Below are 26,190 nucleotides of genomic sequence, written 5' to 3'. Positions count from 1 at the left end.
TGTCCTGTTGGTAAAACCTGTAAGAAAAAAGTAGTAGCTTTCATGGGTGTATGTGGAAATCATACGGAGACCCTTAAAATAAAAAGGCTTGAGTGCTGGTGTCAGTGCCTGTCAATCTGCTGCTGCTACATACAGTTTTGGTCTTTCTTGTTTCTTTGGGTGTTTGTCCAGAGAATTATTCCTTCAGTAACTTGTGAAATCACCTTTTTCCCTTTAAATTCTTTAATAGTATCCTCTTACAATAGCTAACAGCTGTGTACTGTTTTGTTTTTGTTTTTTCTCATTTTTTTATTGAAATGATTATGTAACATTTTAATTCCATGGGGCAGAAACTATTTATTCCTACTGTGGTAGTATAGCAACCCTTGCAATGGGAATCTCAGCCTTATGTACCATGAAAATAATTATTAGCATGCTATTGAAGTGCTTATCATAAACACGACTTATGATAGAAATGCTAAACCACTGGACAGTTGTATCATGACAGCTCTTCAAATTCCTTGCTAAATTGTAAAGATGAGCTACGGAGTTCAGGTGCGAGTTTTTCTGGGACATGGGTAATCCATTCATCATATGGAAGAAAACCAATCTCAACTGTAAGCCTGGAGAATAAATAAAATGGATATGAACCACGGAAACTATGGAAGATCACAAAAGCCTGCGTTGTTTTGTATTGCATAGTATGTATGAGGATATAAGGTTTTACTAGGATACTTTGCATATGATGCAAATTAATTTTCCCTGGATGCTCACAGTGAAGGTGATAAGAGTTTTAGAAGATCCTGTAGTGTAAGGCCATTGTTCTTCATAATCACTGTAGTTTTTTTTAGGACACTGAAAAATGATACAGCAAGTCATTATATGTGCCTGCATGCTTTAATAATGGCTGCAATTAAAAAATGAACTTTTCCTTTGTCACGTGAATAGAGAAACATGCACTTCAAACCATGCTCGCTCTCAGAAGTACAACATTATTTGTATTTACATTTTCAAAACCACAAAAATGTACAAAGCAGAACTCATAGTTCACAGGCTCAACCTCTTCAACGTTACAAGAGGTATAGCAAATGTGCTTATGAACAAGCAAAAATTCAGCATCGCTCAACAAGTCTTTTTTTTAATAATTCAATTCTATGAATGAGATACTGAGTAAATTCTTACTTTGGGACACATACATGATTCCCACCGATTGAATAAAGAATTATGTTACACACATCAAGGTAAGAGCTTCTGGGTGACTGTGAATCAGTTTTGTTTAGCTACTTTGGAAAGATGAATAAAAAAATTTATCTGTGTCCCAACTGATCTCTAATTTAAGCTTCAGTAAAGTGGAAGTAATTTAGTGGCTGCAAGTGGGGCAGAAAAGAGGAGAATCAGGCTAAGGAATTTCTATGAAATATTAAGCAGATACAAAGACTAGTTCTCTGTTCATGGTTTTGCACAACAGGATGTGAATAATTAATTATGCAATATCTAACTCATACAATAATTATGGAGGCAAACAAGTTGCTTAAAAAACAGTTTCAAAAGATACCTTTTCCAAATATTTTGAGGGAGCTCTGGCACATTCTGTTTTGTTTCAACATAGCTGTACTGGTGTCATCCCTGGATTGCCAGCATGTGGATCACAAAGAATCCACAGGGTTCTTCTAAGCTCAGTGGAAGACCACCTGGCTATTACAGTGTAAAGGTGTATTTACTGACTCTGCCCATAACCACATAGAGACCTATTCACTGGATGTACAAAGAAGTAATTAGTCCAAACACTTTATTTACAGTATATGGGAGTAAACGTGGGAGTAAATGAGGCATAAGAACACAACTTTGCTGCCTGTTTAGCAAATTCAGCTTTTTAATCTCCGACTATTTGCTGTCCGGGGTCTGCCTTCTGGTGTAATTTTTAATATGTATGCAGCAAAACTGTCCCCTTTAAGCATCAGTTTCCTAAACTTCAGTTTAGCTGCTGTAGCAAGAATTGTTTTTCTACCTTGTTTTGCAGACTTTGATGAAGGGAAATATATACTTTACTCCATTTTATGCAAGATCATATTGATTTCTTACTTGGCAAAACATTCTTAGATGACCTCAAATCTGCACCTCAAATTACACAGCAATTCCTGTATTGCAATGCTTCTGTTTCAGTTTTAAGTTACTGAGAATATGTTGTGCAAAACTTGTAGTCTTTCAAGAGACCTACTTTTCTATAGCATAATGGGAAAACCCAAATTCAGATAGAGTTCTGAAACACACTGATGTGTTTCAGATGAAATGTTCCAGTAAATGTAGCACGATTCAATTTTTTTCTGCAGAACACTGTCATTTACGACTCTTTGCTTCACGTCATTTGCATGGCGCATCAGTCCACTCAAATACTTTAATGAAGATTTACCTTTCAATTTTAAATGGTTATGATGCAGATTAGGGTTTTTTCCCTGTTCCCCAGAACACTCTGGATCAGGAACATACGATTAGGCAGAGCAGATTGATCATGACAGGCAACTCCGTAATAGGATCTGCAAGATACCATGAAAGAATTAACAAATCGAATGTGAGTGAATTACACTCGTAAGAAAAGGTTTGTTAAGAAGGGAGCAAGAGTTTTTAGCTTTTACAGCAGTACCTTCAATGAGCTGTAAAATAACACACCAGAGAAAAAGATCCCAGATCGCGTAGCACTGAATTTATTAATTAGCCATCGCTAACTCCTCAGTGAGGTGCAACTCGATTGGAATAGCAAATCTGTACCGTTCAGGTTAGTTAGTTTTAGCGGGCAAAGGAAACACAGCGGTGAGCACTAGCGGTGCGGGAGCGCTGGAGAAGCTACGAATCCTGCAGGCAGGTGCTGCCCAGTCTGCTCCACGCTCGTCGCACAGCCTTCCATTGACTTCTACAGTCCCGGGCCGGGACTCCAGCTCTTCGACGCGTCCCTTCGTTTCTCCACCAAGCGGGTGCCATCCGAGGAGGCTCCAGTTGCCCAGCTCGACGTACCTGTCCGAAACGGGACTGCGGGCACTCTACTGGGACGGGGATGCGAGGCCTGAAGGGGAGGGCGGGCTTTCTGGCGCCTAGGCTGCGCCCGCTGGGCCCCCTCCAGACCCCCTGCCGCCGTGGCGAGGCGGGGGGCCCGCAGGGGTCCCTGCCTCGGGCCCCGCCGCCCTCGAGCTTCCCCCGTTGCTGAGCCCTGCCACTCGTAAAACGCAAGACGCGAGAAGCGCCTGCCCAAGGGCCGGCGGCACCCGCCGGTTCGCACCTGTTGCTTCCGGACCCCGAGCTGGGCCTCGCAGCGACCTTTAATTCGGTCACACCTTACCGAAACAGCACGCGCCCCGCCTTTTAGGGGTCTGACGGGCCCAGCGGGAAACGTCACCGCGCTGCCGCCTGCCCCTGCCCCTGCCCCGCCTCCTGCCCCGGTCGCCTGCCCATGCCGCCTGCCCCTGCCCCGGTTGCCTGCCCATGCCGCCTGCCCATGCCCCGGCTCCTGCCCCTGGGCTCCGCGCCGGCCCTTGCGGCACGCCCTGACGTCACGGCCCGCGGCGGGCGGGGCGGGGCAGGGGGCGGGGCCGCGCTCCGCAGCGGGCAGCGCGGGGGCAGCGCGGGGACAGCGCGGGAGCGCGGGACGGCAGTCCTGCCTCCCCTGCCTGCTCCGCCGGCCCGGCCCGGCCCGGCCCTGCCGGCGCCATGGAGGAGTTCCTGCAGCGCGCCCAGTCCAAGCTGGTGAGTCACGGCGGGGGGCAGCGGGCGCGAAACTTCGCCCGACTCGCCGGTAGCCGCGGCCGTCAGCCTCTCCCCCCGCAGCCCCGGGTGCGGCACCCGCGGACGCCCCCCAGAAGACTTCGGGGAGCGTTTCGGCGGCGGGCCGGTCCTCGGCGTCGCTCAGCAGGGCGGGCGGCGGCGGGGCTGGGGCTCGTGACCTTCGCGGCGTCGGCCGGGGCGTGTTTTGGGGGTGCGTTGCCCTCCCGCGCCTTTCTGCCCTGGAGTTACTGCTGAATAACGCTCTGCTCGACGAACCCGAACTGGACTGGCGTGGGGCGGGGCGGCAGCGTGCCGTCTGGGGATGATTTGCGCGTTTGTGGAGACCTCCAGGTGCATCAAGTTGCATAGTCGAACGGGGAAAAAAACTGTGTCAGGAGTCACTGAAAAACTGTCATTTCTCTGGTCTAAATGTCACTAGGAGTAAGGAATGAGTTCGGGTAAGCAAGACTTAAAATAACGGGGGAGCATGCAAAGGTGATGGAGGACCAGCCCCATAATTGTGTCTCATCTGCCATAGGCAGCTAATACTGTGTTAGGAACCACAGAGATATACAGGTCCTGTTCTCAAACGTCTCTCTTGGTAGGGTTGTGCTGAAACTGCAGTGCCTTTGTTTTGTTTACAGTGACCGATAATCTGCCCCCAAATACTGTGTGCTTTTTTTGCCCCCTTGCGTGCAGTGCAAAAGTAAGATGTTTTTAAGACGGGGGTGGTCTTAGGCCAACTTGTTTCCAGTCGTGAGGTTTGATTTTCTGTGCAAAACTCAGCTTTACGGTTGTTACCTTCCATGGGCAGCCTGCACGTCTGCTAGCTATCCCGGCTCTAAAAAGTATGTTCAGTTATAGGACTAATAATGGGTTAGTTAAAAAAAAAAGAAATCCCATGGCTGCTAGTTTTGCCCTGTATTTTTGGGCACTTGGGACCTATGTGCTTGCAGGGCCCCCTCCCCACCCTTCGGAAGGTTGCTGTAGTTAACTAAATGTAAACTTCATTGTTGATAATTAGAAGTGGAGGGCCTTCCCAGTTTCATAGACCTGTTATGAAGAGTGAGCAATCATAAAACCGAGATCCTCTTTCTCCGATGGCCGTCATTCCCTATATGCAATGATTTGTAAAGGATGGCTTGTTATGCCATCTTTTGTTGTCATGCATATGTTGGTAATCGGAGAATTAAGGCATTTTTTAGAGGACTGGCAAAATAGGAGAGAAAATGAATCCCTTGGTGGCTCCCTTAATATTTAACTGTGTTGGCAAATGTTAAGGGTAAACATGAGGTGTGTCATCTTGGTCACATGCCAGCTGTTTTACTATGTATTTTTAGGAGTTTGTAAAGTGTTACCCTTTTGTTTTCATGTAAACAGTCTAAACTTTGGTAGCCCTGTTAAAAGATACTGCGTAACACAGTTACAAGTACTAATACATTTTCATATCAGCATTTCATATATTGCAACATTTGAACTGGAGGTTTGGTTTTGACAATTTTCCTTCTCAAGTACATCAAGGGTGGTCTTACTTAATAGACATTAATTATTTTATGATAGCAGTCCCCTCTTCATCATTAGTAAATGGCAAGCAGTAAGAACAACTTGATTTTACTACTAAAAGCAAATACTGCATTAATCTTTCTGAATAGCTGTTGATAATCAGAAAGGAGTTGTCTGGAAAACTATAATCTGGAGAGGCCCGTGGATAATAGGTAATAGTATTTCTTTAATTTAGATGAAACAGGAAGCACAGCAACTGAACAGTAGCCCTTTTTATTCCTGCAATGTGAGTTTTTGAAAGAAATGCAGACTTCTCTTTGTACCTTCTGAACTGTGGGAGAAAAGCATATGTTTTGGAGCAGGTCTCCTCTACAGGAGGAGTACTGCGGGGGGAAGCGTCTTTCTGATTGTGGTCGTTTCATTGTACGGTCACGTCAGCCGAGCATGGCTGAGGAAGAAGCATCCGAGCACCAGCATGTTCAGTTCAGAACAGATTTATAAATCTCATGGGTTGACTTCAATTTGCCACTTTACTTTGTACCGCAGTAGCCTGGAAAAGGTAATCCAGGGTAATGGACGATTCGCTGAGTTGAGGGCAAACCAGGGGCTATGGTTTGGCACTGATGCAAATCTGAGGTAAAGCTGCCCAGGTAAATGGGCGGGTGGCTCAGAACTAACAAGCTGCTGTGTGTTGCTGTGCTACTGCAGCCATATCTGTGGAAGATGCTAAAGCCCTACAGTTGCATCTCAGAGGCCTGACGATGCCAGACTTACAGTGCTAGTGTTTCACACCGTAGGTAGTCTTGTTAGGTTAAACTGGTTACAGTGCACTGACTACATGAGTACTACTCAGCATGAGTAAAGGAAAATTTCCTTTACTTATGAACAACAGCTCCAGAGGAACAATTGCTCCAGACTGTGCAGGAGAACCTATTACTGCAAGTGCTTCATCATTCATTTGGGTCTGGCTCTAGCCACGACATTAATCAAGGCTGTTTTTCCATACAGAGCAAATTCTAGCCTCAGAGTATACCACACGAAGGACTTGCATGTCTTTTGATTTCTAAGACTCTTGTATTGTGTACCTTCATTGATTGTTGGAGAGGAAAATTCTCTGCATAGTATGTACTAATCATAAAGTCTCCATTAGGCTATTCTTTCTTTAAGAACAACGAATTTTGCTTTTGTGACTTGTCATGTAGTCATGCAACATTCTTAGTACTGATTTCAAAATTGTTACATATAATCTATGTAAAACCAAGGAGGGAAAATATTAGAAGGCAAAATGTGGGAGAATATGAGAGATGCTGTACTGACATTTTTGGGCATTTATGGTTCAGTCCTGCAGGTTTTTCTCCAGTTTTCCTTAAGTCTGGTAATAATGTGAGAATAGGTGAGACTAGGTGAGACCAAAGGTCCTTCTAAAGCAGCATTCTGTCTTGGCTGAGGGAGGATTATAAGCAGAATATACAGGTCTGATGATCAGGTGTTGAAAGCTTAGATCAAAATGTATACCTGAACTATGTTAGCCACAGCTAGAGCCATCTTCCATACATTTGGCTACGTTTTGGGTTTGGTGGGGTTTTTTTCTTTGTTTGTTTTGTTGGTTTGTTTTTTGTTTTTAATCAATTTATGCTTTGTCTTCCATGAGATCCCTGAGCCAGTGAGTTTTACAATTTTGTCATGTGCTCTGTGTGAGTGGTGCAATATCCCTGTTTGTTTGCTTTAAACCATCTGCCTGACAATTTTAATGGGTGTTCCATGGTTCTTATGCCTTGAATGAACATTTTTTGTTCACTTTCTGTGGTGTTTCATTAAGTATTACCATATCCCGCTTCTCTTCTCCCAGATATTTCCAAGCTAAGATTTTCTATTGCCCCTTCTTACATGAGCACTGGTCTATCATGCTGCTCATCCTTGTGGCCTCTCTCTGAAGATTCTATAATTTTATTAACCCTTTGAAAGTTGTGGAATCCAGGACTGCTTGCTGTATTTAAGGCACGAGTGCATAAACCACTTCAACAGTAGTATAACAACATTTCAGGGTTTTTTGTATTTTCTGAAGAGTTCTTGGTATTCTATTTACTTATTCTATTCTTACTTACTCTATTTTACTGTCAGAAAGCATTTTTCTGATGCTTTCAGAGTATAATTTTAAATGAATGTGTGATGTTTCTTCTGCTTAGTAATACCCATTTTAAAGCCCATCTAACAATGTGTGGTACCTAAATACAGTTAAAAAATGGAGGTGGGGTTGTTTCCTCACATTTTTGCTAGTCTGCACTTCTCGGCCCTCATTTCCATTTACTATTTTATTACCTAGCCCCTCAGTGTCATGAGTCCTTTCTGCGGCTCTTGTAGCTACTTTTAGATTTTACTCTCCTGAATAATCTGGTATTGTCTGTAGCTTTTGTCACCTCATTATTTGCCTGCCTGTCCTACTGGAAGTAATATAATTTATTATTTATGGATACGAAGAGCAGCACATATCCTAGTGGAGAATCCTTCACAGATATTTCTCCTTCATTGTGAAAACTGGCCTTTTGTTCCTGTCCTTTGTTTCCTAACTTTTAGTTCTTGATTGTGCCATGAGAGGATTAAACCCCCTTTTTCTTTGGTGATTTAGTTTCTTTACTAGCCTCTAGGAAACCTTTCAATAATATTTTTGGAAACCCAAGTACAATGCATTGACTAGCTTGTCCCCCTCTGCATGCTTGTTGAATTATTCAAAGAACTTTAAAAGATTTTGTACAAAAATGTCATACTTTACAAAACCTTGCTGCTTCTTCCCAGTATATTGTGTTATTGATATGTTTGGTGGCAATTCAGTCTGTCTCTGTCTGGGTTAGACTCACTCAGGCACAGCTAAGCTCTCAAGTGGGAGAAGAGTGACTGATTAGTCAATACACAATTTTGGATAATTTAATTAGAAAAATAAATCAACAGTTTAAGACTTCAGTGATGTAACTTCAGAATGATTGTCAGAATGATTATCAAAATGTTAAAGGCAATTAGAGAAGTAAAAATTCAAAAACTATTTCTTTAGTAATTCTCTAATGTTAAGTACTGTGTGCTGCATGAGGTAGTTAAATTTGGTATTTTTCAAGTAATCTCATGTGCTTCAGACTGTTTGCAGTGAAGCTGAATGACTGTGAGAAGTTAAATCAAGGGAGTCTGTCAAGAAAGAAGCTGTAAGAATTAAAAAAAAAAAAAAGAGAATTAAAAAACTGACAGAGTCCCCCCTGAGAGCTGTGGAGACAATGGCTGCCAGCCAGTACTTTTTCCCTGGCCTTAGGTCTGTGCTTAATGGAGAGCCTAATGCTTCATATGCTGGCTTCAGGGAAGCCAAAGAAGACAGAATGAGCCCTGGAAAGGGCTTAATGCACAGATTAATACTGAGATATCCACATACTGCAGGCAACTGCTTCAAACTAGCAATTGAAAGATGGTCCTCCCTCTGCAGAGAAGAGCGGATTAGCTGGGGAAATAATCTTTCTAAATGCTGTGTCATCTTCAGCACTTAACAGCATTTGGGAAAAAAACCCCAAGCCCCCTAAAACTTCTTTTAATCCCTTGCTGCCGTAAGAAAAGAGACTATAATGCTAGACCAGTGTTACACCTGGCAGAGTAATACACTGGGCAAATGAGGAATTATGCCCCCAGGCAGAAGTGCTCAGAGGAAAATTGGACTGTGTGACTGGACATTTTCCAAAGTGAGGGCCAGGCCCATGACCAGGGAGATGCCTTTGAGAATAGTAAAAAAGGCTTCCAAGGCATTGCTTTGATAGATATGATGAAAAATGAGTGTTGTACTTGTTTCTGAGGCAAAGAAGTTCAAAGAACAGTTAGTGATGATGGCATGACTTGAGACATGATTTATGTGACCGCAGTTTAAAAACAAGCTGAGTCACTTACATGTTTATTCATATTGCCTTTTATTTCCCTGTCTGGAGTTTTGTTATCAATGATAGGGAGTGGTTACTTTGAAAATAATATTTGATTTAGCTGGAATAAAGTGGTGGCTTTATGGGAAGTGAGAGACATTACAGAAGCGAAGCAGAAGTTATTTTCCCAGAAATTGCTGAACTTGTCCAAGCAGAGGGGTAAAAAAACTTTCACGCATTAAGACAAGGAATCAAGTCTTACCCTCTCATATATTTCCTCTGCATTAATCCAGCAGCACGCAGGGGACTAGGCTCCGTTTAGCAGGGCACTGACCGTATGCACAGAATTAAGAGTATGAGTAATGGTATTGACTTCTGTCAGAAAACTCATGTATAAGTTGTATGTGCACCTAAAAATGTTGCAGAATCAGAGTCTTACAGCTGATTAACCTTTTGTTCCTTAAATCAGTCAGAAGAAACCAAGTACTCTGCAGCGGGAACTTCAGAGTCAGGGTTCATTAGTAATGTGGAAGAAAGAGTAAACATTGTGCTAACGTAATCCTGAGATAAATATTTAAACAAAGAATAGTTGTGAGCCATGCTGAGCAGATACAGTAATATTGAAGGGCCTACAGAGATGAGTGAAATTATTAGAAATATATTCTGGGAAATTCTGTTGAAGAGTAATTCCAAATATACATTCAATATGAGGAGGAAAATCTGAGAGCATGAAAACAGGAAGATGGAGATGGGAGTGTCACTGTAATGCAAATAAGATGTGCTTGTAGGGTGATGCAAGTGTTAAAAAATGCAATTTTGGGATACGGTCTTCGTATCCTATAGTAAGGCAGTAATAGACCTTTGTATGTTTATAGACACACACACATCTCTATTAGAGAGGGTTATGTCCTGTAGACTTACTTGGTCTCTTTTTCATCATCATTATGCAATTTCAAGTGGAATGCTTCCTTCTCTTTTGGGTACCATATAACCAAAAATATTTTTTAACTGGAGGAAGAATTCAGAGAATCATAATAAAATGATTTAAAGAATTGACTTCCAAGGAAATAAAAATAAACCAAACATAAAACTTGATTAAATTACTGCTAAGCTGAGACACAAGCGCAGTCTGGATCTATGGGGTACTAAAAGCAACGCAAAGAAGGAATCATTCATTCATGTGCATAAGTATAAATAAGAAATTGCAAAATGGTCAGCAGAGGCTTAACAACAAGAGAATATTTCCTGAAAATGAGGTCTTTTAGCTAAGAGAGCAGTCTCCCAGAGGGAGGAGAGGAAGCCCCCCCATAAAAGCAAACCAAAATAAAACCTGAATGGGATGAACGTATGTAAAACTACTTTAAAAAGCAACCTGCAGTTATAAGGAAGATATACTTGGTGGTTTAATAGCCTTTTACAGTTCCAAAAAAGCCATACAGACTACAAACATGTAGCAGAAGCTGAGAATTAAAAATGCTTTTCTCCCATGGATTTTCTTGGTTTTGCAGGACAGAAATAACATTTATAAACGATAGCCTACATACCTTGCCTTTCATCAGTCACTGGTGCAGTGATATTTTCTCTTTTTTCACACACACGCACACACAAAAAAAGGAAGAATAAAGCACATCTTGGTGAATTTTCCATCGGAGGAGGAGTAGTACATCAGATTAATCAAGATGAAGCCAAATTCTGTTGTGAATAACTTCTTGGATGTTGAATCATTGCATGCACAGCTGACATACTTTGTTCGTTGTTCTACACAGAAATAAATTCCAAAGGCATTTCAGTGTGGTATATGTCAATTTACTAGGGTATCGCACTACCCATACTGTTATTTAAGTGTGATACTTCGGTATTGACCAGGATCCTGTTGTGCTAGATGCTATACAAATAGTTCATTAAAAAATCTGTTCAATCCCTGTCTTAAAGAGTCCATAAAGTAAGTTGGAAAACATACAGGAGCAAGCAGATGAATCCAAAGTAGTAGTAGGGTGGTAATAGGTAGGTGTGATAACGTTTATCTATCCTAACCTATTTGTTAGCAGTTTGCCAAAGGGCAGCTTTGAGTAGGAGGTAGAAGAAGGAAGATGGGGAGATGGGAGTGTCATTGGAAACACGTCTTTAAGCATCGGAGGAAATGAGATCTGATTCCTTTCCATTCCTCTGCTATTGACCAGCTGGAGATTAAAATGTCATTATTGAATAGGAGATAATAGATGAAGCAGAGGAAGGTTTGAAAAGGTTTCAAAATGTAGTTTAGGGATTCTGTGTAATGTGTTGGAGCAAGGAGAGCCAGGAGAGAGAGGCCTGTATGGACAGAGCAATACGGCAGGGTCAGAGCCACAGACGAGGGGAAGGTTTTCCACAGCATGGTTCTGGAAGCTGCCAGGTTTACCCTTGCGGAAGCCAAATAACATTTATCTGATTAAACCATCGGCCGGTGGTAGCCAGAGTGTTAGCTCTGAGGGTAGATAGGAAAGGTTGCTGAGAGAATAAACCTGTGGGACTTGGCGATAGCCAGGATGTTTGTGTCTAAACTGAACGTGATGCCAGGATTACGGGCTGGAGTGATGCGCGGGATAGATTTATTAATCCCTATATATCTGTTGTATGTGTCCCCCTGAGAGAGAGGTGCAGTAAAAGGAGAGGGAATAAAAGCTCAGCTTTAGCTGTGCTGAGTTGGTGTATGGTGAGATTATGCCAGGCAGGTGGGGAGAAGGTATGGGATTTTAGTGTGAAAAGGGGCAGGACTGGAGCAGCACCGAAGTCCCCGTTTGCCAGCCTGGAGTCTTGAGGGAGATCAGGCTTAGAGTTTAAATGACTTGATAACATTACTGTTATATTCTTTTTCTCCAGAGAAGAAAGCCTGGTGCCAGTAACAGTTACACAGGTCCTTAACAACTGGAATGATATCACTTTTTCTAATGAGATACAAATAGATTGCAGCACAGTAAGGACAGAGGACGGATAGTGAAAAGGTTAGGACACTTCAGAAAATGATGACATCTGGATGATGTCAGATAGTTCTTTCCTTGTTTACTGTATCATTTGACAGTAACTGAATAATGTGTAATAGACCTAATGGACTGGCCCAGTTCCATCTTGCACAGTCATAACCTGCTTTTATGCATTTCCCTCTAGCCTCAATTTATTAGTCTTAAGCCTCCTTACGTCAACTTCTGTCTAGAGCACAGGGAGATTTTGCAGTATACCTGACATGATTTACCTGTTTTGTACTACTTAGGAAATTTTGATTTTGCTATATTTTGGTAGCAATAATTGTGTTTATGTCTTTTTGTAGTTGACACGGTTTTGATTCTGGTGTAGTGTTCTATGTGGAAGTGGCTCTGTATATGGTGCCTGACAGTAACTAACCAAGCTAGCTGTTGAACCAGCTTTTGATTAAGTGACAGACCGTCATGCTGAAGTGACTTTTTCCCTAGTGGTTAATCTTGCTGTGCTACATTGTGATACAGAGCATAAGAATTATTATACTTAATAAATACTTTCTTGTTCTTGTACAATAATGATTAAAAAATCCTGAGCAAAGATGAGTTGGTAGGGAAGAAGAAACCTCTGAATTGTTTCTTCAGATATTGCAATGCTTTTATAACTCATGGAAATAAGTGGAGACATAGAGTCTAGCTGGTGTGCTGACAGAGAAAGGCATATTCTGCTTGGTGAACCTTGTATGCTGTTCTGCAGTCAGTAGGATAGGAGGAAAGAAAGGAACTTTTCTTTTGAGGTTGCTTTTTTTTTTTAAATGAGAAGCAAATTGCTCCATTTAGAATGTATTTGACTCTTTGTGAGGCTGCGATAAATGGTAAACTTTTAAACACTTGGAGGGACAGTCTCTCCTACATAGACACAGTTGGCAAGTGATCAGTTGACTGATTCAGCAGCCTTTCTTTTACTTAAAGGTTTTAACACTCAAAGTCATTTGCAGGCCTGGCTAGATTACAGCTGAGTCAGATGGAGTGCAGTGATAGGTTAACTTGCTGGAAAAGCATACTACTATTTTTTGATTATGCATGTATGCAGTCCACAGAAGTTTCGTGTGTGTTTACCTAGTTTTCTTACAGATAAATCTGTTCGAGACTGTGTCTGCATTCACATTATTCGAGACTGTGTCTGCATTCACATTATTCAGAAGAGCAAGTGCCTTTATGTGATGTACCTGTGTATTGTGGGTTTAAGTCTATATGAAATCTTGGAAAGGTTAGCCTGCCAGGTTCCTGTATGGTTTTTTTATACATGTTTGAAATGGATAGCCTTATCAAGTTAAAAGACCAAATATGATTTTAAAACAACTGTTTCACTTCTGGCTTTTCTTTTGGTTTTGGATTTGTTTCTGTGTTGCTTTGAGTTTTTGGTCTTTTAATTCAGCAAGCATAAAAATGGAAATTACCCATTCAGCTGAAATAACTTTAGTGCAGAAAACAAAATTTTCCCTTTTTGCAAAGATGGATTTAGCTGTTCTTTCTCTTGACTTAGTTGAGGTAGTAGCTGCAGTAATTTTTTCACTAGCAAAAATACTGTAATTCAAGTTTACCTGATTTACAGATTATTTTTTTTCTTCAAAATGAGTTACTTGTTCAGTTCATGAGGTGTTTATGGGCTGAATTGTATCACTAAGGCATAGGCTGTGGTAGAGATTATATACTTTGTCTCCACCACCCCTAGGGAAATGTGTGCATTTATCTCTTTGTGATGTGATGGAACTGTAGAGGCTAATGGTAGATAAACTGTGCAGTTGCTGCAACCAGCTTTAAAATTATGCATCTTGGCTATTTTTTACATAAAAATTGTTTTGTATATGAGAGGAAGAGGTGTAGGATGGCTTTGTACAATTCTTTGCTTTCTGCATATTCTGAGAAGCTAGCTACATAAACTGATATAAAACGGTTGCATGCTACTGTGTGGAATTTGTTCCCTCCCTGGAGAATTTGACGCACACTAGAACTTCAGCATTGGCAGTCTTAGGAAGAATAAGCAAAGGCAGTGACTTAATTTATTCTTTGGAAGGGTGGCATAACTGTGCGTTAAAGCATTCATTCCAGGTGTGAGAGAGTGGTGCAAACTGGAGTTCTAGTCTTTCATCTCCAGAGATGTGGACTCATATCCTGTTTTAGATCACATGTGAAAATGAGTTAAGTGATCTAATCTTAGCAGCTATTTGTTCACCTCTCAAAATCATTGCATGGTTTTCTACTGGTGGCTTTTGCACAGCGGAAGAGGGAGTTCTAAGGCTGGATGTGAAGTCTTTTGGTTGATCCATTTTGCAGAGTTTGTACAATAGTTGTTGGTATGAGCCTGTCTCAGTATCAAAGTGTTGAGCCTTCATTTAAAAAAAACAGCCAACCAAACCAGCCAGGAACTTAACCCCTCACCCCCCACTGTGTGAGAATTGGGCCAGTTACAATCTTAGAGTCTGAAAAGATAATATTTTTACAGATTCTAAATTAAACACAAATTACAGTAGGTAGAGAAAATGAACTGATCTAAAGAAATATTTTTTGTGAAGTTTAGGTTAAGTATGAAGACTATGAAGTCTGCTTGACTGAAAATGCTGAGATCTTGTTTCTTGGAAATAGAGCAAGTTAAAGTATATGGCTTACTTGTTATGGAAACAGTTTATATGCCATTTCTGTGTTCTATATCTGTCCCCATATAAAATAGTTTGTGTCCCTTTACCAAATTGTCTATGGTGGCAGAAGACATTGCTTGAGAAAACTTTCAGGCTATCTATTGCTTCCCCACCCCATCTTGTAGAACTTATTTGAGATTTTATTCTTGCTGTCAAATGCCTTGCAACTTTTATATTAGGTTGGGAATTCAAGTTCTGCTCTGTGTTACTGTGGTGAAAACACAGAGTAATGCCAGTTCTGGTAGCATTAATTTATGTTTACACTGAGAGAAATAGAAGAGACTGGTTTCAGCGTGCTAAAATGGAACACTAAATATAAAAATGTTCTCTTTTAATGCATACAGCAGTAAGCAAGTGAACTTACCTTCTTGCTTCCTTTTCTCCTCAACTTTGTAGCTTCCAAAGAGGGGAAAGCAATGAAATCTTTATTTATGTATTTAATTTATTTTCTTTTTCCTCTGTTTTCTCGCTGCACTTCCTCCTATCCTGCCAGTATGATATTCAATAGTCTCAGCCATGTTATTGCCATGTGGATTTTAGGAGTAGGGGCATTCGTACCAATGTGTGTGAAACTAGTATAGTCTCTCAGTAAATTTCAACAATTTCAGCATGCTGTAGTACAGGTACTTTGTGGTTCTCCACAAGTGCTTATAATAATGCAGTTTATCATTTCCTTCTGTGCCAACCAATGAGGTAGAGATTGGTTCTTTTGAGTGTCTTACAACGTTTAGGATAAATTGGCCTTTTGGCAGATGATTCTTTTTGAACTGCCATTTTCTGTTCTACCTTACAACATGCTGTCCATTGCTAGAGGACCAGACAGTTCATCCTGTTTGCCTCTGAGGTTATTTCTCTTTGCATTGTGCTGCACTGCAAAATAAGCAAGGATGCTAAACAAGAGGTGAAATGACAATCTAAATCTTTCTAGCCCTGCTTTACATGTATCTTCCATTGTTAACTGAGTGCTTAATCACTTGCCTTTTAAGCTAGTTAGATATTTGTTTTAATTCTTTGCACATTTCAGTTTTTCAAAGCTTAGACTGGTGCTGTTTGATGATGTTGTGGAAAAAGCAACCTAGTTAGTTGCTGTTAAGTAGTGATTAAAATCTAGCTGCTTCTCTCCCAACCAGATAAATAATTACTGTATTGAATTAACAGCAGTCTGTGAGAGCAGAATCTACTTTTTGCTTCCATAAATCAGAAGTGGTTATACAAATGAAGCTTATGGGTAATCAAGAGACAAGGAATTCTGCTTAAGAAGTGCCAGGCTTATGGCAGAAAACATGAAAAATCCAGCACTATGTCATAGCATTGTTTTGAGCTGAGGCAGCAGCCCTGTGGTACAATAGCAGAAGTTAGAGCTGGAGTAGTAATCTGACATGTTCTGTCCAATTTGAAAGCTTAAAAGGTGATACAATAGATGGCACTCCAGGCACTGTAAGGTGATAACATCTCTCTTAGATGCCTGAAAATGTCTGTTACAGATTTATTACATTATGAGAACATGGGACTCACTTTAAAGTACAGGTTTGGATTTTAACATTTCCAAAGTGACTACGTATATCCTTTAGGTAGAGAGCATATATGTTAGCAAAAGAAAAGAAGCCAAGATAGAGCAAACTGGAAGGAAGGTGTAAACACTGAATGTGGCTGTCCAACCTAACATCTCGGGCTTACTGGTTTTCACTTAGCCCATATTATTAAAATACCAGTTTCATCTAGTTCATTTGCTTGTGTGCTCGCGCTCTCTGTCACTCGCGCATGCAGAGAGAAACGCAAACCCTCTGTTTCTCTGCAAGTGGGTTAATGGACTAGGGAGCCCTTGGGCAGCATTCTGTGCCTTACGTGCCTAAACCCGAGCACAGTGCGAGGCTGAGGACTGTTTCTGAAATCCCACTGAACCAGCTGGGGGACAGTGTCTTGTTCTGCGTGTGCGCCTGCACGTACGTGCATTTGTAAGCATGCTGTAGTGCATCTCCCAACAAATGTAACTGGTGTCAAGCTTGGGTGAGGCAAGGGGATGCAATGCGTTGTATTTCCCGCTTATGTCTAGGGAGGCTTTTTGTCGAGATGTGCAGGAAAATTCCTGAGGTGACAGGTGGAGGCTGAATAAGGCTGGTCTTGTTGGCGTCTTTCATATGTATTAGAAATACTGTCCTCTTAGGTAAATTTACACCTCTAAAGAAAGGGGAAACTAGACTTTCCTTGTGCCCCTATTTTATGCTATAGCTTTTGCCTTTCTGGCAAAACCTGTTCAAGAAATAAAGTACTCCTAATGCTCTATTTTCACTTTGATTTGAAGGAAAAATTCAAAGGCCTTGAGGGCAAGACTTAGGAGAAGTGGCTGACGTCCCTTGGTTTGCTCAGCTTGGAGAAGAGAAGGCTGAGTGGTGACCTCGTGGCAATCCGCAGCTTCCTCAAGGTGGAGGGGGAGCTGCTGATCTCCTCTCTCTGGTGACCAGCGATAGGACACGAGAAAATGGAATGAAGCTGCATTGGGGGAAGTTCAGATTGGACATTGAAGTCTCTTCACTGAGAGGGTGGTCGATCACTGGAACAGGCTCCCCAGGGAAGTGGTCACGGCACCAAGCCTGTCAGAGTTCAAGGAGCATCTGGACGATGCTCTTGGTTGTATGGTTTAGTTTTAGGTAGCCCTGTGAGGAGCGTGGAATTGGACTCAATGATCCTTATGATCCCTTCCAACTTGAGATATTCTAGGATTCTATGATTCTATGAAATACGAAGAGCTTTTAGTTCTTCCTTTGAAACTAAAAGAAATATAGTAATCAAATTTTTGCAAGCTTTTCTACAAAATCCAAAATAGATCTGTTCTTCCATGTAGTCATAACTTGACATGCTCTTAGGTGTATTTTCAAGCCTGGATATTAATAAGTATGTCATTAACAGATACGTTCAGAGCATCAAAGGTTCTTGAGAAAGCATTTCAAGTCAACCAACTGTCATTTTTAGCAGGAAAGAGAGGCTAAGCTCTGTCCCCCCAGAGATCCCAGCAGAATCCACAGCTGCAGTAAACAAAACAGGTGACTGGATGTCACCGACACTGTACACAGCTGTAGCTGAAAGATCATTTATCTTCAAGTTAAAAAGATTTAGCCCTCGCAGTAGGCTGTTCATCTATGACAGTCCAGACTTCTTTCTAATTCAAATGTGCCTTTTTTTTTTTTTGAAAAGTAACACACCATTGTATTTGTTTTGAGGACCCCTTAACACATTTCTGAATGTTTAGAAAGTAACCCATTTTTGTGATAATTTCGTGTGAGTTAGACTGATAGGTGATAGAAGAGCATGTTGTGTGCACTGAGAGTTAGAAACCACTGCTATATTAAGAAAAACAACCAAAAGTATGTAAGAATAGATAATAGGCAAGGGAATTTTCTTGCATTTTCTGCATATTTACAAGATACTTGGGTACTTGCAAGCCCCATTCTATCCCTGTGCATTAACACTGGGTACTATTTTGAACAAGATTATGGTCTGACACTTTTAAGGTAGGAATAGCTTGCTGGAAATCATGGAACTTTATTTGAAACGATTGGCGAGTGAGACAGGGTCAAGGCCAGGGAGTGTAAACCACCAAAAAATAAAACCCAAAAACCAGAACCAAACCAACCAACCAACCAAAAACCAAACAGCAAGAATCCCCCCCTGCCCCCCCAAAAAAGAAAAAGTGGGAAAAGGAATGATAATATGAAAGATATTATTTATTGAATGCAGAAGTGTCCTATTTGGTTCCTGGTTCTGTCAAGAATCTAAATAAACTTGAAAACTTGACTTGAGTCTTGAAAACTTCCTCCTTTCCCTATGCTTACATTCTCTGTCTGCAATTTTTAGTTACTATTCTTAGAAAGATATTAATTTCAGGGGCCCAGCTTTACCTAATTGCAAATGTTTATGAGGGCATTTAATTAATGTACATCAACATGCATAAGGTTTTAAATAGCTCAAACCCACTGAGCTTTAGTAATTAGGTCTTTTTCCTGGCAAGCCCTTATAAAAACACCTATATAGATTTTGATACTTGTACTGAGAGGCCAGAGAGCAGTGTAAATCAAGGGAACCAAATGTCAGTTGGAATTAGTGGGGTGTTTCCAGTCACAGAGAGATGGGTTTTCCCCTCCCTCTCCTCTTTGGTGCTCATAGCTTCTGCTGCTGAATGGTCTGTGAGAAGAAAGATTTTTCTGTTCGTTCTGAAGAAGGCCATGCTGAGCCACAATGTTATTTCTATTTTTGGCAGGGAGATCTGTCATCCAGCAGCTAATACTAAAGTTGTCTGGTCTCTATCTCTTAAAATACATCTCTTGTAAGTGCATCTTTTGAAGTGGCCCTGGAGGAAAGAATCAACAAGTCTGATTTTAGCTCTTTATCACCTGCTTTTTAGTTACAGAGATTAGTGCCAAATCCTTGAATTGGACTTACTATCAGTGGGGAGAAAAAGGAAGACACAGAACATCAGTGCAATGTGTTCTTTTTAGCTAATGATAATCCATAAGGTAAATGTGCTCCATAGGTCAGGTGTAATACCTTTTTTTGTCCCTGTCCTCAGGCCTGCGTAGCTGATATACCAGGAAAGCAGTAGAAGGGTGGGAGTGGAGTTGGGTGTAATTAGTTATGGTTCTGCAGTGCTGGTGGTGAGGGAAACTGGGGCAAACATGCAAAGGACCAGCCATACCATCTGTAAGGACGGGATGGAAGACAGGATCTCTCTCTGTACACAACTTCGATGTGGAGCGTTAATTCCTAAGCAGGTATTCCTCATATTTAAAGTCTTATAAACTTACATAGAAGTAGTTCTCTTATATTCCAGGTTATTAGATAAGAGGATATGCAGATACTCTGTCCTACTGAACATAGCCAGCATGCCTACGTGAATATGTATGTGCACACACTAACCCCCGACATGTAAAGTGTCCAAAGTGCATACCTGTGGGCACTTCTGTTTCTGTAATTTAAGAGTCTTACATTTTGATGGTAAAATAAAACTGTGCTCCATAGAGGATACTGTAACCTCATCCCATCACAGACATTTAAATTTAGTTTCTTTTCTTAAAAGAAATGTGTAAATCCTCAAAACATAAAATGCGGGAATATTTTAAAATAGTGAAAGACATTTAGGAGTGAAAAGTCAATGCTTTTGGTAATTTTGAGATGGGAGCTTGGCTATATTATAGTTCATACAATGAAGTTTCAAGAAAGGGCAAAGTATCTTTACCGAGATCAGTAATAAGAAATCAAGTAAGTGGCACTAGCACAGCTCAGCACTCTGTGGCAAGACCAAAGATATTTTGGCAGAAATAGTAGAAACATGCTACTAATACTGTTCCAGAAAGCTGCTAATCTTCATGCTTTTTCTGCAATGTTAATTTGAGGTTCAGTTTGAGCTGTAATTGGTATTAATGTCAGTTCTGAGCAGGGGAGAATCAGTTGCACTTACATAAGTTAAAAAAGGCACTTTTATATCTGGGAACACTAATATTTCATATCTGGGAACAATACCATACTGCTATGTTTGCTTTGGACAGAATTTCTGAAATTACTTGCCTTTTTTCTTTTTTTTTCTTCTTTGCCTTTCAGAATGTTTATTCTAAGTCTCTGCTCGGGTACTGACTGTCATGTTACTGGTATCATTTAGCCATGACAGATGAAGGAATTGCTTAGACAGGGATGATATCTGTCTTCTGTGTCCTGCTAATTTGCAAATTATTCAGACTTCCAAATCTGGTTGTAATTTTTTCTGAGGAGTTACATATTAAGAGATTAAATATTTTCTACTACATTCTCTGAATATTTTTTTTTATGCTGAAGCATTCTCCTGAAAAGAGAATTCCATTAATGAGGAGCAGTTAGGTGTAGATTCATTTAACTGTTACAGACATTCCCCATATTGTGTGTTTTTAAATGATGTTTTAAGTTGTTTCCTCCTACTGTTAAGCACAGCTACCACTTTGTATCACATTAAGTGATTTCACAGACTAAATCTCAGCAGAGTAAAACCTGCATTTTTTTCTTGCTGATGTTAGCTTAAGCATGTCGCATAGCCCAAATGCTTCAGAGTATACCCTTCATAACAGGTATTTTATGTCATGCTGTTTTAAAAAATGTATATCTGTTGCTATCTGTGTATCTTATATACTGTTTTTAAAGAAGAAAATTAAATACAAGTTAAACTTTCTATTTTGATGCTAATTGTGACACTACCATAATTATTAACATCTTGGTTTCCCAAATTGATGGAAATCATTGCAATGTATTTGTAAGGCTGGTTTTAAAATCACAGGAATGCGATATTCATGTGACCTCAGCAAGTGGACATGGATCTCCTCCGATAGCCATAACAGTCTATTTTTTTAAGTAGACCTCATTCTTAAAATTCGCTGCTCATATATTGCTGTGCCTGTAATAGATGACTCAAATCACAAAGCCTCTGCGGATTGGTCCTTGTATAAATTTAAACAGTTTACTAATCTGTTTGAGTAATTATGTAGTGGAATATGTCAAATCTCTTTTAAATCAGTACGTCCTTTTAAGGCCTGATGTGCTTTTTTATTCAGGAGTGGCAAGTATAAGTTGGTATTTATACATGAACTCCATCTAGATCCAGAGATTAAATGTTCAAATATGACTGCGTATAAATATGTTGCCATTATATCTTATCCTCTTTGACTGATCCTGAGAAAAAATATTGTTCTGTTTAGCTGGTAAAAGAAAGGAAAGAATTACGCTGTGTTTATTTTTAACAAGACTTTCCTAATTCCATTAATGCTGAACAGATATCCTTTCAACAGCAATGCAAGGCCAGCATGATTCCCGTATAAGGGGAAGAAAGCTACACATAGTTATTCCTCTTGTTCTTTCAGTGCAAAATGCTTATATTTCATAAAATGCTGTGTAATGGTCCTCTGATCTGCTGAGATTTATGCAATTAACTGAGCAGAAACACTAAGATAAAAAAAGTCAGATTGAGAACAGAGAGTGACCTTATGCTGCAAAGCCATGAAATCATCACCAGTTTCTAATGTTACCACTGTTCCTGTTCTGACAAGTGTTTAACTGGATGCTTGTCAGTATCTCCAAGGGTGATGAATCTCCTTTTTTAACACCTTGAACACCTTGCAAATACAGAGGAGTTTTAGTTCATGGGTTGCAGCATTCTCATAGCTGGAAACACAGGAATTGTCTTATTGGCACATACTAAACCTCCATGTGATGGAGTATGCTGTGTTGCTAGTCACTGAGGTAGGGTTTAATTACAAGGAAATTCTAAATGCCCTACCAGAGTTCTCGGACTTTACCAGTAGAAAAGCGTGGGTCTGACTGCTGTGATCAGTCTTTTGCATCAGATATTTTGGCTTGCATAGGTCCCTTTTATGTACTCAGGTTTGGGTGGTTTTGGTGTTTTTTCGTTGGTGGTTGGTTGGGGGGGGGGGCGTTTCCCCCCACCCTCAGAGATTTAAGGACTTCTCTCTGTGCAAGAGGTGACCTAGAAGGGATGTTGTGCTGTCAGATTTTTTTACCTTTAGAATCACTTCAAGCAAGTTTAGAGCTCCATGATTTGGTGGAAATAAGGTATTAGCCCTAGAGGAAGCAGATGCTTCTTTGCTAGCTTACGTATCTCTTCTTACCTTTGGACCCCTTGTTCTTAATTCCACCAGACACAGAAATCAATGGATGCTGCTTTTCCTAACAGCATGCTCTTCAATTGAAAACCAAGAGCTTGACTGTTGAGGAAAATCAAGCAAGTCCCTGTGTGTGGGAGGATGCAGTTATCAGTGTTTTCCATAGATTAAATATACATCAGAGTGTTTTAAATATAAAACTAGAAGATATTGTTGATCTGTCAGTTGAAAGGTAAAGTTGAAATACTAATGTAATTTATTTTGTTTGTCATTACCATATTTTTTTCTGAAGTATTTGTTGTCTTTTGAATTAGCTAGGACAGCAGATTTGCCAGGGATGATGAATTGCCCATTTTGGTATTAACTGAGAGGATTCAGCAAAACTATTATTGAAGAGGATGTCTTACTTAATCAGTCATTAGTGTCTCTTCATATGTGAATTTGTCAGTTTATATCTGCTGTTTCCTCCTGCTTAATAAAATTGGAAATAATACATTGTGAAAATCTTAATACAAATGGGTAAAATTGAGCCAAACCTTAAACAAAAAAAAATCTCTTCTAGCTGCATTCCTTGTTCTTGTATTCTGTTAAAGCTTATCAAATTCTTTAACAGAAATGAATGGCATAACAGATCTTTAAGGAAATTGTTTCATAGGTTAATAATATAAACAGTGCTTCAATTTACTTTGTAATTACACTTTAAATGATTTTGTCTATTTTCCATACTTTTAAAGTGATAGTTGATACGCTCACCATGAAGATCATCTTTAATACGATATACTCTCTGTTTCTATGGTTCTCTATATAACATATCTTCTATGAGATAAAATTGAACTACTGTGCCACATAAAGTCTGTCTGTGCAATCAATAGGCTACTTAGCATTACAGAAGCTCTCACCTCTGTTTGAGATTGGAGGTTTTTTGGTAGCTACAGTGACAATCTGGCTATAGCTCTATAAAAGAAAGATGTGTTTATTGTATTGTAGTTCTTGACAGATCTTGGCTGGGCTGGAACATTACTGTTATGACCAGCAGAATTAACATAATTTGTTTCTTTTTTGTCTGTACCAATTGTCCTAGTGCATTAAATTTAAAATATGGATTAGGTACACGTATGTTCTACGTCAAGACAAAATAATGTGAAATGTAGCTGAGGTTCAGAGAGGCAATAATAATCATCACCATAAATATTGTTTGCAGTATTATCATCTGTGTGTCAGTTCAAAGTGCCACTGGCACTATACCATAGTAAATAAGGCAAGAGTCTTACTCCAAATATGGAACCTAAAGGTTCTTACTTTTTTGGGGAATCTTTGTAATAGGCACTGTGGTGATTTGTGGGGCTTCAACTGTTGCAGCGCTGAACTCTGAACTGCAAGAAGGAATGGGAAAGGCAGATTTGAGCGTATTCCCTTCTATAGATCTTTCCCAGCTTGCCCCAGGTGTAGGAGGCAATCATGATTCCGCCTCCTGATAACTTTTTTGCTTCTTCTGGAGGATAATTTTCAAAGTGATTGCTGTTTCTTCCAGGTCTTTTACGATTTTTCCATTGTCAATTGCACTGGACAAATACAAGGATTGGATTTAGTGTTTTCCCTGGTGCACTACATTTTCATAGAAAGACATTTAAGAAATAAGTCCCTGCTCAAACTTTTTTTTCCTGAAAAATCTTAAATCCTTAACGGTATTGTAAATGTTTTCCCTGAAACCCAAACACTCCATTTCAGTTTCCTACCCTTTTCTCACTGAATGTTAAAAGAGGAAAATTTTCAGTAAGTTAGGACTAGTGTTGCATTTCTTCAGGAATATTTGTGGATTTTTTTTTTACAGGAGTGTATTTTACCTGTTCTATCTCATTAGAAGGAAAACTAACATCAGCACAGCAAAAATAAATGTTTTAGATTGCTACTGCATGTTGCCTTTCAGCACACTTTAATTAAAGTGGCATTTGTTTGTCCTATAATATCACCATTCCCTAATCGATGTACTGAGCAAGCACCATGGTGACAAGATAAGTTGCTTTGTTTTGTTCCATATGTCTGTGTTCCAAATTTTCCATAGTTTTAATTGGTTCCCTGCAGAATAACATTTACAAGCATATGGTATGGAAAATGCTGACTGCATTTGTTATCATATATTTTAGTACATTGGTGGCACTAGATCACTAAGCCTTTAAATGTGATTATAAGGTTATTTAATGCAGTCAATAGTGTGCTTAAAACACAGCAAAAAATCAGCAGTGAGCCAAATGGTATGAAGGAAATATGTTTGAATCCCTTCTTAATGCTTCAGGGATAGATGGGGAAGTTTGATTCAGGAAAGATTTTAGGTAATGTTTATGCTGAAACATACTTTGTCACCTAAGAGTAATTTGGAAAGCTCTGTGGAGGCTGCTTGCCATCACAACAAGAGGAAAGTGCATAGAAACGTGGAATGCAGAAAAGGCAAAATACATGATAACGTCAAAGATTATTAACTTCTGAAGAAATACACTGGCATTAGCTGATGGAAGGCAGGGTCAGCCCTTAAATCTCATGTGTCTGACCTTGGAGACACCAGCACCACATTTTTACACTGATTCTGCTCTGGGAGAAGATGGCCAATCCAAAAGAGAACACAATTGACTGAGAAAACCCCAGTCATCTTGGCGTGTGTGAAGGTCTGAGTTCAACAATATTGACATAGGTGTTGGGCTATGTCTTCTGCATTGTGCTGGAGCGGAGGGTGTGCCGTGGTGGAGAACAGCTGAATTGGATTTCATGCTCAAACAAACTGACCAAGATGGTTTCAGACTGCTCCAAGCAGTGCTCAGTGCGTCATTGTATTACTGACCTCTTTGGATTTCATGAGCAGACTGGAAACTCAGACCAAATGATCAGAGAAAGAGGATCACTCCACACATGGAGATTTCTGATGTATGGATTACATCCTTTGTGTATGGATTCAAGACGTACCATATCCCTTCTCTCCCTAGCCTGTACCCAGCCTAACTTACTAACTAAATAACTTCCAATTTTCTACTATTTTAATGTCACCCATGCAAAAAAGAGTATGAGACATTAAAGCAGCACAAGGTCTAAGTTTATTAGTGACTAGACATATGCTGAAAAGCATATGAATGTTAGAAGTAATACAAGAATGTGATTATGCATTTTCTCTTGCTCATGTTCAATACGTATATGGCTCTGATAATAGTATTATGGTGAGGGCAATTCAGGGATCTAAGCAGTATAGACATAACCAATTACTGTATGAGTAAAAAGGCAGTGCCTTCTCAAATGGAGCATATGTTTCTATTCTCATAACATCCCAAATCTGAAAATAGATTGTTTTTGTAAAATCAAGTTTCATCCCGAGTGTTCATTTCTTAGTGCACTGTCATTTCACTAACAAGCACAGTGTTGCAAGATAATTTTTAATCTGTGCTCAGCTTCTGCAGCAAATCAACCTAACATCTATCTCTCACAAAGACACTTGGACTTAAACATGTTACAATAGTAGAATTCCCTATTGGAAAAAGAAGCTGCCAATGACAAAAAAGGGGTATGGGAAAATTCTTTTGGGGAATGGTGTTTGCAATGGGCATAAATGACAGCAGAGGAGTACTTGTTAACTGGTTTCTGATTTTCAGTGTGGAAAAAGAAATAGTGACTAAAATAATGCTAGAGGAAAAAAAAAACGCGAAAACCTCTGCATCTTTTCTGAAGCAATCTTACCAGAGAGTGCCAAAGACATTTTAGAATTATAGTGTGATAAAAACCTGTTGAACAAGAAAGGCAAAATGGT

The 26,190-nt window shown here is 40.0% G+C and overlaps 1 protein-coding gene and 1 long non-coding RNA gene across 7 annotated transcripts in view; one reads left to right on the top strand and one right to left on the bottom strand.

The window, feature by feature from the left end:
• Positions 1–854: 854 nt before the first annotated feature.
• On the bottom strand, positions 855–3,375 carry LOC138683752 (uncharacterized). 2 transcript variants are annotated; one of them, XR_011323183.1, is made up of 2 exons: positions 3,311–3,375; positions 855–3,017 (listed from the first exon to the last, which is right to left on the bottom strand). It is a non-coding gene; the product is annotated as an uncharacterized lncRNA (long non-coding RNA). The 2 variants fall into 2 exon arrangements; XR_011323182.1 differs by having other exon boundaries at positions 855–3,014.
• Positions 3,376–3,591: 216 nt separating this feature from the next.
• The window catches only part of PRUNE2 (prune homolog 2 with BCH domain), a 145,926-nt gene continuing 123,327 nt past the window's right edge, over positions 3,592–26,190 (top strand). For all 5 annotated transcript variants that reach the window (XM_069777258.1, XM_069777259.1, XM_069777256.1 and 2 more), the window contains exon 1: positions 3,592–3,714. In XM_069777258.1, the coding sequence (XP_069633359.1) occupies positions 3,679–3,714 (36 nt within the window). In that variant the 5' untranslated portion in view covers positions 3,592–3,678. The remainder of the gene's footprint in view (positions 3,715–26,190) is intronic.

This window comes from Haliaeetus albicilla, chromosome Z (assembly GCF_947461875.1).
Source record: "Haliaeetus albicilla chromosome Z, bHalAlb1.1, whole genome shotgun sequence".
NCBI lineage: Eukaryota > Metazoa > Chordata > Aves > Accipitriformes > Accipitridae > Haliaeetus > Haliaeetus albicilla.
This window is presented reverse-complemented; position numbering and strand designations above follow the sequence as displayed.